The sequence below is a fragment of the Odontomachus brunneus genome, unplaced genomic scaffold (genome assembly GCF_010583005.1).
Source record: "Odontomachus brunneus isolate Ranch 3 - 2012 unplaced genomic scaffold, Obru_v1 Obru_scaffold_134, whole genome shotgun sequence".
In the NCBI taxonomy this organism is placed as follows: Eukaryota; Metazoa; Arthropoda; class Insecta; order Hymenoptera; family Formicidae; genus Odontomachus; species Odontomachus brunneus.
The window spans coordinates 208,987-222,499 of record NW_022639584.1 but is presented as its reverse complement, the minus strand read 5'-3'; the positions used below and the strand labels follow the sequence as shown (position 1 = coordinate 222,499).

Here is a 13,513-nt window from a genome sequence, read left to right as displayed (position 1 = left end):
GAGAGAGAGAGAGAGAGAGAGAGAGAGAGAGAGAGAGAGAGAGAGAGAGAGATCTGAAAGGCCAGATACCTTATCTTGCAAATTAAATAACCTCCACTCTAATAGTTGGCCGACACGTTCTTGGTAATTCTCAAGACTCATCTACGAGACGTTTGAACTTAAAGAGTAGGATTAAAAAGTAAAATTAATTTATTTCACTTATATATACGCCCAAATTCTAGCTCCCTCACACCGAAAGTATTTATTTGACAGAAAAACTTTCGGTGTAAGCAGTGTTTACAACGAGAATTTAAGCCATAAGACTTAAGCTTTAAGTCTGTGATTGGTCAACTTCTTAAGTAATCACAGTCAAATATGAGAGAAATGGTGTCGAAAAATCGACTGTGATTGATCAATTTCTTAAATCTTATGACTTAAGTTCTCATTGCAGACATCACTTAAAGAAACTAGAGTGTAAGCGTAAGCGAAATAAGTTATTTTTATTTTTTACTTCTACTCTTGTTCCTTACTCCACGTACCGTAGACAGCCACTTACATCCAACGTACTGTTACAGCGCTCTTACTGTCAAGAGGAGCTTCTGGCAGAAAATGGGAAGTTTCTACGAATTTTTTTTCAAAGAAATGAATGAAGGCGCCAATATAGGCACCACCTCGATCATGCTATCTGTCATTGTTTTAAGCATAAAAAATTTTGGTCATTTAAACTAGTACCTTCCATCAAACTATAGCGCGATTTAGCGACCGACCATTTAAATGGCAAACTGCCTGTGTCATTTTTCTTTTCTCTCACATGGATGTTATTGCTAATCGCTGATGAATCTCTGTTGCAGACGTCTCTCTGTGGTATCAAATGGAGAAAACTCGTTTGGGGCGAGGTGGCCGGCGGATTTGGTGGTACTCCTCTCGAGGATCCGGTGCTGTCAAGCTTCTCACGATGTCTTGCTGGTGACATCCTGTGCGTGTGGCGGCGTGTGGCCGGCACGCCGGCTTCCAACGGCCCGGCGGCCGTCGCCGCCGCCGCCGCTTCGGCGCCCGGGGCTGGCATCTTCGACCTGGGCATCGCGCCCTCGCCCGCGCCCCCGCCGCTCTCCCTCAACGCCGCCAAGGAGCTCTGGATCTTCTGGTACGGCGAGGAACCCGATCTCTCCGGTCTCGTATCGCCGGAGCTCATCGCTTGCGGTGAGTATATAATGTATTTGCCCGGAAGCGTGCGGGGCGGGCACACCAAGTTCCTCGTCCCGGAAGCCAGAACCCGGCCGGGATTAGCGTTTGAAGTTCCTGTAAACGTGAACTGTCTGTTTTAGAACGTCCCGGAACACTTACGAAATGCCATATTCGAGGTAGAGAATTGCCACGAGCATCGTATCTGCGCCTTGAGAAAGAAAGGGCTAGAGTGTCCCTTTCTTCAGCCTCATTAGCTGATATTTCAATAACTGAAGAACGAAATTCGCGATTGATCTCGGCGAATTGTTAAGTCTGAAACTATTTCAGACCTCGGGGACTTGCCCAAATAAATGCGGAAGAAAGTGGCACTCTGTCCTTTTCCTTGTTTCTATCAAGGTATTATCCTGATAATAATCCCTCACATTTGTCGGTAACATGCAGATTATACGCGAGTAAGGCGATTGAAGGCGTCCGCTCGCAGATAATCGCACGGTCTTTCGGTAGGTGGCGGAAACTGATAGTTCCGATTCATAGAGATTATAGCCACGATACGGTGCCACGTAGAGTGCGCACGTAGGACTGTAAGCAGCAATTACGCGATGTTTATACGCCGCTGTAGCGCCGGCAAGGAGACCGTGACTAAGCTAACTTTTATTGCGTACTTTCCAAGAGGAAGTTTCGACACGTAAGAGACACGAAGGGCCCACCACGTCGTTGCGTCAACGGATTGGCGGGCGCTTAGCCGACGAGAAAGACCTCAGCTGTGTTTATGAGCAAACATATCTCTACTGAGGATCTCAGCTCTCCGCACGCATTTGTATATATATACATCTCCTTGCACCGGACGGTATCATTGAACAGAAACGGCAGCGTCAGAACTCAAACGAGACACAGAGAAGAAAAATACGATTAAAAGTGAAACTCGCGTCTTCGGATACCCGCGATAAAAGCAACTCGTATGAGCGCGCGCCAGCCCGTAAATCATACACCCCATCATCACTCGACTGTAGTGTGTATCTTCTCGACTTCGGGGACGGGTGTGATCAGAACGAGAGTTCCAAGTTGCTCTTAGATGGCGGATTTGACGGTGAATTTTCACGACATCGCCGAGCCTCAGAGCGAATCACGTCATGGTAACCGACGACTGCTTCCCCGTGCTTTTGTTCGAAAGGTGCGCGCTGCGCACGGACGCAGCGCGCTCGCACCGTGTAACGTCGTGCAACGGGCCGCCGTCGAGCCGGACCGGGCCCCGTGTTTCTCCGACCGGGGTCGCTGAACCATGCACTTGTCTGCAACTCGTTGCAGCGCGCAACGTATAGATCTACTGTTGCGCATCGCGCGCGGCCGCCGCAGAGTGCACCAATTGCGGAACCAGCCGACCGGCCGGTGAACCGTTAAGACTAAAACGTCGCGTCGCGTCGCCGCTAGCGACGATAGTCGCAGTGGACAGTCGTTGTCGCGGAATAAGAAATGACGAGTCGCCCAATGAGATGCAACGGTCGTCTGTCAAACGCACCTTCCTCCGTTTGTAGGCGGAGATACTGATTCTCTCTCTTGTTCGCGAGAGAAAAAGAGAGAGAGAATATTGTCATATATTCACGGGAACGGAATCGATTACTATACAGGGTGTTGACAAAGAAAAGAGCTCGAAACTTATGGAATACGTAGCACTTATTAAACTGAGGGAAAGATATTTCGTGAACATGAATCGAAGAATCAATCATTTCAGAGTTAGGAAAGTTTTTTGGTTTTGATGGTGTATTTAGTAAATACTATTTGTTCTATAAATCTTGAACTGTTTTTTTTTTTTTAATACCTTCTATAGTATTGTCCGTTTTATCATGCTGTCAATGTGCAAGATGTAATTAAGATTGAGTTAGGTACATAGAAAAAAGAACATTGCTACTTCGAAAATGTCTTTATTTTTTTTACAAAAATGTTAGAATAAGATTTACATAGCGCTAAATGAAGATGAGTTACTTGCATCAATATATTTTATGATTCAACAAAGAAAATTTTATTATGCAAGGGTAATTTTTAAATGTCGTAAGAAGATATAATGAAAATAATGATATTGTACTTGTGTGAAACAAGAATGTGTTATATACAAATAAAATTACACCATTGTCGAAATTAAAGACTAAAAAAGAAAATTCTTCTATCTATCTAAAAATATCATTGCTTACACATAAAACGATTGTTAATTCGAGTATATGTTAGTTTTATGTGGATAGTGATCTTTTTTCTGTGTATAAATATGAATACGCCATGGCAAACGTGCGAACACGGTGCAACGGTAGAACGCGTTCTGCTTTCACGAAGAAGAAAACACTTTATCGTCAAAACGACTGTCGGCTGGGAGCTTCTCGACGAACGTTCGGATTTTGGGCGATGCAGACTGCAATGAGACCGCGGCTAGTGGTCCATGAGAGATGCAACTCCCTCAGGCTCCGGTCATATCGATCGACAGAACACGTGTTCTCCTACCCAGTGACTCTCAACGACAGAACCGCGTAGAGGGCAGCGTTTCCGTGACGCGTGTATTTGTAAAAGCCGCAGAAACATCCGCCACGGCGCGGGTCGTGCAAGTTTTGACGTTGAAGAGCTACGTGCAACGCGCAACACCCCGTCATTAGATATTATTTCTATTCGCGGTAGTAGCTTTGAGGAGGAAGCACGCGTGCACGTTTCATTCCTTATAAATTTCGCCATTTTAACGGAACCGGAGCCGCACTCGTCGCGCGCTCGTGCTCTCGGCGGACGAACTCGCTCGTTCCTTTCTTCGTGTTTCGAAGCGTTCGCGTGAGAACAAAATCAGGGGAAAGCTGGCCCGAGCGACTCAGGATTCTAGAACTTTTCAGTTTTCTCGGTCAACTTCTCCTCTGCCTGCCTTCCGCGGAACGCTCACCGCCGACGTGACTCGCTGTGATTTTATACGCGAATCGCATTACTTTCACAGTAAATTCTGCCACCGTTGCGACCCCCTCCCTCCCCTCTCGCCCTTACCCTCCCCCCCCCTCCCAAACAACTCGCGAGCTGTTGCCAACAGATAAAAGCGGAATTTTATTTACACTCCGCCGTGCAATAATGATATCACGATAATTAAACGGACGATAGTATCATCCCACCCATAATATTATCATATCACACAGGTATACGTGCGTTCTTTCTTTTGAGGAGAAAAAGATAAATGTTTCGCTTGTCTTCACTTAATTAGAACGGCAGCGAATGTATCTGTTATTTCTGCGTATTTTTAGAAATCGATCGTCTATATGGAGCACTCTAGTTCCTCGTGATGCGTTCGTATGGATTACACGAGCATACTCTGTCTAGTGTACATATATGTGTGTGTGTGTATGTGTGTGTATATATGTGTGTGTGTATGCGTGTATATATGTGTGTGTGTATGTGTGTATATATGTGTGTGTGTGTATATTTATAAGCAGCTATTTTGCAGCTATATCGCTAAAGCACATTGCTTTTACGATTTCATTATTTATTATCGTTACAGAAAGCGAGCAGGGTTCTTGGGAAAGCGGATTGTCGTACGAGTGCCGATCACTTCTTTTCAAGGCTCTGCATAACTTGATCGAACGGTGTTTGCTATCCCGTGACTTTGTTCGCTTAGGAAAGTGGTTTGTGCAACCTTACGATGGCTTCGAGAAACACCGTTGCAGCAGGTACGTTCGTTCATATTTTAGAAAGTAGGAAACTAACGTTGCACGTATGTTATCCCCTTGTTTCTTGTACCACAAGGAACAATGAGTTGATCATACGCGTGAAAAATTGAAAACATGAACACTCGGACAAAGAATATTGGCCCCGACTAATGTTAATTCATTGTGCGTTGATTACTCTTACAGCAGTCACTTGTCGTTCTCATTTGCATTCTTCGTTCACGGAGAAAGTACTGTGTGTGCGAGCGTGGACGTCAGGCAGCATCCTGCTGTACGGCATCTCACAAGGACGTGTCTACAACGTACTCAGACCTCCCAATCTGGTGTTAAGGGTGAGTGTCAGTTCGCTAGCGGGAGAAATCCCTGGTGCAACATCTATAAACTTTTGCCAAATCACATTAACGTTACCTTTCTCCCTCTTGCAGTGATCTTAGCTCCTTACGGACTAGCGGGCACATTGACGGGTCAGGTGAGCCGTGTGGACGGTCAACTTCTCGAAGAATGGAAACAATTTTATCCGATAAACAGCAGCAACACGGAAGCAGGCCTTCCACCCCTCGTGGAGGTCCTCGTCGGTGGCGTGCGCATGCGTTATCCCTCTTGTTACGTCTTAGTTACGGATATGGATGATACGCCACCCGAAATTCCTCTCTCACCACCGAGCAGCCCCATCACCTGCGAACGACCCCTCTTGACGCAACAGGAACTGAGGGCAGCTACTGAATTACCAGAACGCGTATGGGCAGAATGCACTTTGAGTTCGCCAATATCTGCTTCCAAGACAGAATCTTCCACGGAGCCTGGAACCTGGACGTTTGTCGAACCGACGCAAAAGTCTTCCTGTACCTGTTCGAAGTGAGTACGCCGAGGAGTCTGCGACTCCTTCACGTGTGATCTCGTTGCATCGTGCGTGATATATACTGTCGTACCTTTTAGATTATATAAATCGTGAAAATTAATTGTTTACTGTACTGTTTAGCGAGAGGAGGTATTTAGATCGTTTCGCGATTGCTTAACACTATCAACTATAGATCTAAGTCGACTACAATTCTCTTGTGGATGTGTATCAATTAGCGTGTCAGAAATGCAATAGTAAACATTTAATTTTTGCTCGAGATTTGGTCAATTTAATAACGTCGGAATAGTAATATATCTGCCATCATATTGATTTGTTTGCATGATACATAGCACAAAATATAGAATGTAGATCGTTTTAAAGTGTTACAAAGCAGGTAGTAGTGTGATGGCTGTTGTAATGTGTGCATGAATATATAGTCTTTGAAGATGGCTCAAATGCAATTATTCTCAGTAGTCGGCTTGTTGATGCATTTATTGTTATAGAGTCATTTCGGGTCTGTAAAGTTGCTGTCTCTTATTTGTGATTTTAGGGCAACTGCAACTTCAAACACTTTTATATCATTTATTGCGTTGCATTTGAGCTTCTATAAGAAAATGTACCGTTTAGGACCGAGTATATTTTACGGATAGCGATGTAATATCGATTATAAATTAGAGGGCCCTGAAGTATTATTTTTAAACGAAAAGACAAACAGTCGCAATTTTCAGTCATATAAATTTCTCGCGTGTTTTCTCGTAATTTGACAAAAGTTCTAACATTGCGGCCGATTTTATAACGATTTAATTCACGCGCAAGCGGTTGCTGCTTCAGGACTCTGCAAGGCGAAGCCATAGAGAAGATGCGTGCAAAGAAACGAGATGTTAAGTACGTCGGTTGCAGGTATACGACCCCCGGGGGTTGGAAGAGCCTGGCCTCCTCTCAGGTTCAGAGGGAGAGGGTAGATAAAGGTGGACGGAGGGTCGTGCCGTTTCACCGACGCTCTACCACCCAGTGGGACGCTTGTCCCTCTGTCCCTGCCAATGCCCCCAGGTGGGTAATTTCTGTCCCGACACACGAGGAGAAATTAATCTTCGTCATTTCTCTTAATCAGTCACCGCAATAACGCCAGTTTTTTACATGATCATAACGACCCCTCTACCCCCGCGCATAACTTCACCTGCGAAAACCATCGCTTGCGGCAGCTCCGTCATTTCATAATTTGCCCAAGTAACTCGACCCGGTGCACGATAACGCCATTAATCGGATTTCATTTCACTGTTCCGCAAAGGTAAAACAAAAGCATGTGCATTTAGTAAGGTAAAAATACCTATACTCATGCACCTAATTTTTGAAATTCTTATTATTATTTTGGTCTTATAAGATATAAATATTTAAACTTTCAGCATAAAATACACATACATATAAGTCATTGAGAATATACATACATACATTCTATGTTGAAAGTTTAAATATCCGTATTTAAAGGTCAAAATAATAAGAATGTTCAGGATTAGGTACGTGTCCGGGAATTGCTACTTTTACCTTAACCGTGATCGAGTCATGCGCGCCAAGAGAGGACGAACAGCAAAGCTAACACTCTCTTCATACATTTGAGACACGCGACGGAATTGTGCGAGTCTCGTCTCGTCACGTTTCATCAAGTACTTGGAATTTTTCGGTGGGTAAATGGGGTCTATACTGATTTTTTAATGTCTAGTAAACTGTATTCTGCATATGCATTCTTACCAATCGTTTACATCTATCAGTGCAGTGTAGTAAGTACAGACAATGTACAGTGAATCTAGTAGCGTATATGTAATGATTACATACTTTAGAGAGCGCGGTGTTTTAATAGAAATATCGAGAATATCTTCTTGGGAAATTGTTTCCGTGGAAAGATTTTACTGCGCGGAAAGAGAGGAAAGCAGAGCAAAGGAAGAGAGAACGGAACGCTGATTAACGTACTTTCACAAGTGATTCGTCGAACGAAAAACGATTTCATTTGCATGATGTGGTAGCAGATGGTATCTGAGTTTTACATATGATTGGTAGTACTATTTCTCTCGCTCCAAACGTATATCTTTCTCGTTTAATACGCTTGTATCATGTACGTGTACATAAGCAAATAGTGCACCGCTTTGCATGCGAGTGTGTGTGTATATATATATATATATATATATATATATATATATATATATATATATATATCGTCCAGGAATATTTCTCTTGTTCTTACAAATTTTCGTTTCTGATTAACATTTGCAAGCTCCTAATTCATGTTCATGCGTATTTTAAATTTCAGTAATCGCGACACACGCTCTTTCTCGCACGACCCAACTGTATCGATAATATTTCTGCGCGCGACAAGATCATTAATTCAACAAGGGAGGACATTAATGATGTTAAAATAGGAATTTCATACAAACTCACATAATTTATACGCACGCATACAGAAAAATATCATTTTCCTGCTAAGAAAAATAATTATTCAATTTACTTTCAAGTAATGGTTGTCCTCAATAAAGAATATTTTCTTGACAATAGTCTCAAGATATACTCGTCACAAAATTAAGGAAAAATTATTATTACGTATTTGAAAAAAATGTATTTATTTACTTTACAAGAATATCAAAGAATATCTTTATCAAAGAAACAGTTGTTTCAATTTCAAGTAGTAAGTAAACCAAACTTTTGTTTCAATTTAATGTTCTCGATTGAAATATTAAACTTACTTGGATGCAGTATTATGAATCTGATGCTTCTGATGTACTGATGACAGTTTTGCTAATATACGTGAAGCATATAATTGACGCTACTTCGATAACACGTTGTAAATATTAATGAGCGTTGATTCAAATGAATATTGCATGATTTAAAGCAGGCTATGCAATGCGTCATTAAAATTTCTTTTGTTGCTGTAGATTTCAAAATCACCTTCAGATTTTTTAATGAAAATCAATTTTTATACTTGAAGTAAGTGACGTTTACTCAAATGCAGCGTGTATTTTTCTGTGTGCACTTTCGAGATTATGGACACGGTCACGCAGTGTCCATCGGGAACAGATCGCTTAGCGCTTTCTCTCATTCGTCTGACACCCAGCGCGAGCACTAATTGCATTTCGTCACGACTAACAAACAGCAGTGTCGTGAGTCGTTCACATGTTATCTGTTTCACTTAAACGAACAGGTCCGTACTGAATAGAACAGAAGCACCTAGTACACCACCGGGCGGCCCTCCCTCGTACTCACGCGGGCCACCAACGGGAGGCGATTGTCTACCAGTTCCGTCGGTCGGCTCGCCAGGTTCCCCGGCACCGTCGCCTCTTCCAACACCGCACTCTGAGCCGGCATCAGTGCCGCCAGCAGAACCCACGATGCCGACCCTCAGTCCACAACCACCACCCAGTCACACGAACACTGCCCCACCTTTGACCCCGTCGCAAGGGCCCAAGTCTATTTCTTCCGCGTGCAACAATCAGGTGCATAGTCCTGCACCTGGGCCGATACTGAAGCGACCGACCTTGATGTCCAAGGATTACGAGGGTGCTCTCTTGGAAGACGATCGTCCTCTATCCATTCTATATGATTATTCGACGCAGGAGGCGTGGCTGAATCATCCTGTGAAGCGTTTCAAAACCAACGACATGGAACCGATCGACGTGCGGAGCAATACTCTGTACCCACCGATGAACTCTCAGACGCATCAGTCTCAAGCACCCAAGCTGGAAGTCCCCCAGGAACCGGTCGCGGTGGTGAGTAGATCGTCGAGACGATGCTTGATTCGTTAAGATACGTAGCCACACGTGTAACGTTACGTCTCGCAATTTTAGGGAGAGTGTATTGGAAGAAGAACGGATCCCTACGAGTTCGACGCGACAGGCGAAGAGAACGGCACAAACGTCGACGGACTCAGGCGACAGAGGGATGACCCGACTAAGCCAGGATCTCTATTCACTAGCGAGGGCCTCCAACCATCCTACAAAGATCTAGATCAAATATTCGACAACTCTGATCCTGATACTTCTAGCGACGAAACGGTAAGTCAATTTTCCTTCTACGAGATGAAAATAATCTCCATTTCACGTTTGGGAGGCGTCAACGATAAAGACGACTCACGTTTATCTTTGCAGAATCTGAATCAACTGCAAATACAAACGCCACCAGGCTCCAACAAATCCGGTGGATTGCATGAGGAGACGAGAATAGATGGCACCAACAAAAATAATCGAGGTGTCACAGTTCTGCGACCAGAAGAACTTTCCAAGATGTTTCCGACTCCGCCGTCTCTTGAACACAATCCGGTAGCTTCTCCTTGTCAGCTGAACGACCCTCTCATGGACCAGACTGACCTCCTTATACCCACACGACCGCTCAGGCATGTACCCGATATCTATCCCAATATGGGCTCTCCCCAAGAGGAGCCAATCGACGATTGGTCGTACGTGTTCAAGCCGACATCCATCTGCAAGATGGTCGGTTCTTCCAAATATGCACCCCTTACGAATCTGCCTAGCCAATCCCTGCCATCCATCACACTGCCATCGCACTGCGTGTACAGACCTTCCTGGCAGTGCAATCCTGCTTCCACCAACGCGGAGAAACCTCTTCCACCAACTAGGCCCGGATCCGTGCAACAACAGCAACAGCAGCAACAACAGCAGCAGCAGCAGCAACAATCGCAGCAACAGCCGCCGCAACAACCGCAGCAACAACAGCAGCAGCATCCTTGTCCGCAGAGTCCGGCACCTTTGAGCGCGCCTTATCGTGCGGCTACTCTTCCCGGAAGGCCACCCCCGCCTCCGTACGACCAACCAAGTCCGGCTACTTCCACCACATCCTCGTATCTCAATAAGAACTTGAACAGCATCGAGGCGGACACGCCGGGACCCACTCGTGCGCCTGAATCGAATTCCCTCGTGGTGAATATTCTTCTAGGCGACACTGCGCTAAATATCTTCCGCGATCATAACTTTGACAGCGGCAGCTTGTGCGTGTGCAACGCCGGGCCAAAAGTCGTGGGAAATATCAAAGGCGCCGACGCGGGCATCTACCTTAGCAATTCGTGGATGGGCACCGCGCTGTTCCAGGACGACGATCAGATCAGGTGCAGCTGCGGCTTCAGCGCAGTAGTGAATCGCCGACTGGCGCACAGAGCGGGCCTATTCTATGAGGACGAAATGGAAATCACGGGCATCGCGGAGGACCCCGCGGAGAAGAAGAAGGGCTCGCTCGCCGCGGTCGCGTGTCCCGGCGGCAAGCCGCCGGATGGTCTCGACACGATACCACCGAACGTGCTCGAATTACTGCGAGAACAATGCCTGATCGTTCAGAGCTCGGCCAGCAGTCTGTACAGAGCGGCTAGGATATGCGCCACGACGAAGAGCTATCCGACGTTAACGCCGACGGTCAACACTTTGGAGTTCAACGACGGCAACGAGGTGTCTCTCGCGGCACTTGACCAGGCCAAGATCGACGGTACGCACAACGAAAGAACCAATCGCGTCAACGGCGTGCACCGGTGGGTGTTCCTGCGAGCGAGGGGACCGCAGTGCAGCGGCGACATCGTGCGTATGATGAGATCGTTGCAGCCACTGCTCCAGGACGCCGTGCAAAAGAAGTGCACCACGCGTATGTGGGAGGCACCGTACACCGTCACCGGTCCGCTCACGTGGCGACAGTTTCACCGTCTGGCTGGTCGTGGCACCGACGATCGTTGCGAACCGCAACCGATTCCCGCTCTGGTCGTCGGCTACGATCGAGACTGGTTATCCTTGTCGCCGTATGCTCTCAGTTATTGGGAGAAGTTGTTGTTAGAACCATACGCCGGGCCCCGAGACGTCGCGTATGTTGTGGTCGCACCGGATAGCGACTGTGTCGTCAATAAAGTTAAATCGTTTTTCCGAGAGCTGTCTACTACGTACGAGGTAAGTGACAAGTTTCACTTTACACGAGTGTCAATCGTTTCAAGTCATATGGTTTCTATTTAGTTGGTGCAGAAAGCCTTTGTCAAGTAAAATAGAAAACGAAATTTTGAAGAATTCATCATTTTCGAATTATATGAATAACATTCACTCGACATTTTGTAGTGACTACCAACGAAGACGTTCTATGTCCCTTTTGATTCCTAGACTTCCTACGAGAATTTAATAAAGAAAGTTGCACCAACCCAGTAAAAGAGAACAATCTCATTGATAATTCGCAGTGTCGTGTGTATAATTTGTTACATTTGCTTATCTATTTATTTACATATTGTCTGATAATAAGTATCTCATATCTCGTGTACATGTAGATCAAGTCAAACTAAATATAAAATTCCTATACTACTTTACAAACAACTATCTACAATCTTGTGTTATTAATTTAAAAAAAAATTGGCGAAGATCACGCGCGATACAGCAGATCAGCCGTGATATTGACGTCCCGCGTTGTGTATTTTTAGATTAGATCAAACTGAAGAAAGAAGTTCTGTATTATTTTACAAAATTTGCAAAAACCACGTAAATTTTTGAGTTACTAATTAAAGAAGATTGGCGTATATGATCGGGCGTGATAATGCATCAGTGTTCTTTTAATCAATAACTAAAAATCTGTACGGTTGTTTGCAAAATGATAAAGGAATTTTGTGTTCAGTTTGATCTATTCTTCATGCATACGAGTGTGAATATTTATCATACATCCTGTATAATAGAAATATTGAAATGTAAAACATTGTTCTTAATGTGTCGCAGATATGTCGGTTAGGAAGACACACGCCGATTTCGAAAACGCTACGCGACGGGATTCTGCGTGTCGGCAAGTCGACCGTGCAGAAGTTAACCAAGTCACCGGTAGACGACTGGTTTAAGCTTCTGGGAGAGAATCATATAGGGGAGTTACTGAGGCTATATGCCCAAGTGTGCAACAGTCGATTAGCTCCGTATCTTACGCAAATTATACAAGATCGCAGTCTGTTGGATCCCAGTGACGCACAGCCGCCTAACAATAAGCAGCAACAACAGCAACCTGCTATTCCCGTTCCCGACACGATGCCTGCTACTCCTGACGTGTTAACAACCAAGCCCGAATCTGTTGGTGCGTATTTCGACATATCAAGATGGTAACGCGTGTGTTGTTCGCGCAGCTTCGAGTACAAAGTGAGATTTTTCGATTCTTTCTTTACAGAAGGAGAGAATCCGAGGAGCGAGACTCCCTCCTCGAACACGGCGACGAACCAAACCAACACCAACGCTGGTAACACGACACCGACCTCGCAGACGACAACCACTACGCCCATCACCACGACCGCGGGCCCGGACGAGGAAGAGATTGAACCACCGGCTGTTGTTGTCTATCTCGTCGATCCTTTCTCGTTGGGTGGCACCGAGGATCCCGATCGACGACGGCTCGCCATTGTGGCTCTACTCAGAGCTTACTCCTCCGCAATCAACAGCATGCCTGAAAATATTAGATCGAATATCAATGTGCAGGTAATAATCTTTGTAATACTGAACGATTGGGGAATTAGCGATTCGACAATTGTCGCGTGTGCGTGTCTGAAATATCGATTTACTTTCAGTTAATATCCTTGGAGAGCATTATGGAACTGGGACGCGCTAGGGAGAGGCGAAAAATTCAAGACGAGATGAGAGCTCTGGCTCTGAACGTTTTTCTGCAAGGACGTCGATTACTGAATCACAATTCCATGGTGAAGAGCCTCACCGGTTTCGGTACTGCCGCCGCCGCAGATATCTTCCTCAAGAGTAAAGACGTAAGACTCCACAGTTGTTACTGTCAATTATATAATTAGTTATAACTAAATACGAATGTATATATATATATATATATATATATATAT

General features: G+C 45.1%; 1 protein-coding gene across 8 annotated transcripts in view; it reads left to right on the top strand.

The window, feature by feature from the left end:
* The window catches only part of LOC116850142 (mediator of RNA polymerase II transcription subunit 13-like), a 41,218-nt gene that overhangs the window by 23,508 nt on the left and 4,197 nt on the right, over positions 1 to 13,513 (top strand). For 2 of the 8 annotated variants that reach the window (XM_032828083.1, XM_032828076.1), the window contains exons 2-12: positions 831 to 1,179; positions 4,676 to 4,844; positions 5,031 to 5,173; positions 5,267 to 5,696; positions 6,496 to 6,729; positions 8,867 to 9,431; positions 9,510 to 9,716; positions 9,810 to 11,603; positions 12,408 to 12,750; positions 12,841 to 13,145; positions 13,235 to 13,426. In XM_032828083.1, coding sequence (XP_032683974.1) covers positions 831 to 1,179; positions 4,676 to 4,844; positions 5,031 to 5,173; positions 5,267 to 5,696; positions 6,496 to 6,729; positions 8,867 to 9,431; positions 9,510 to 9,716; positions 9,810 to 11,603; positions 12,408 to 12,750; positions 12,841 to 13,145; positions 13,235 to 13,426 — 4,731 coding nt within the window. Of the gene's footprint in view, positions 1 to 830; positions 1,180 to 4,675; positions 4,845 to 5,027; positions 5,174 to 5,266; positions 5,697 to 6,495; positions 6,730 to 8,866; positions 9,432 to 9,509; positions 9,717 to 9,809; positions 11,604 to 12,407; positions 12,751 to 12,840; positions 13,146 to 13,234; positions 13,427 to 13,513 lie in introns of all 8 variants that reach the window. The other 6 variants (XM_032828081.1, XM_032828080.1, XM_032828078.1 and 3 more) reach the window with 4 other exon arrangements.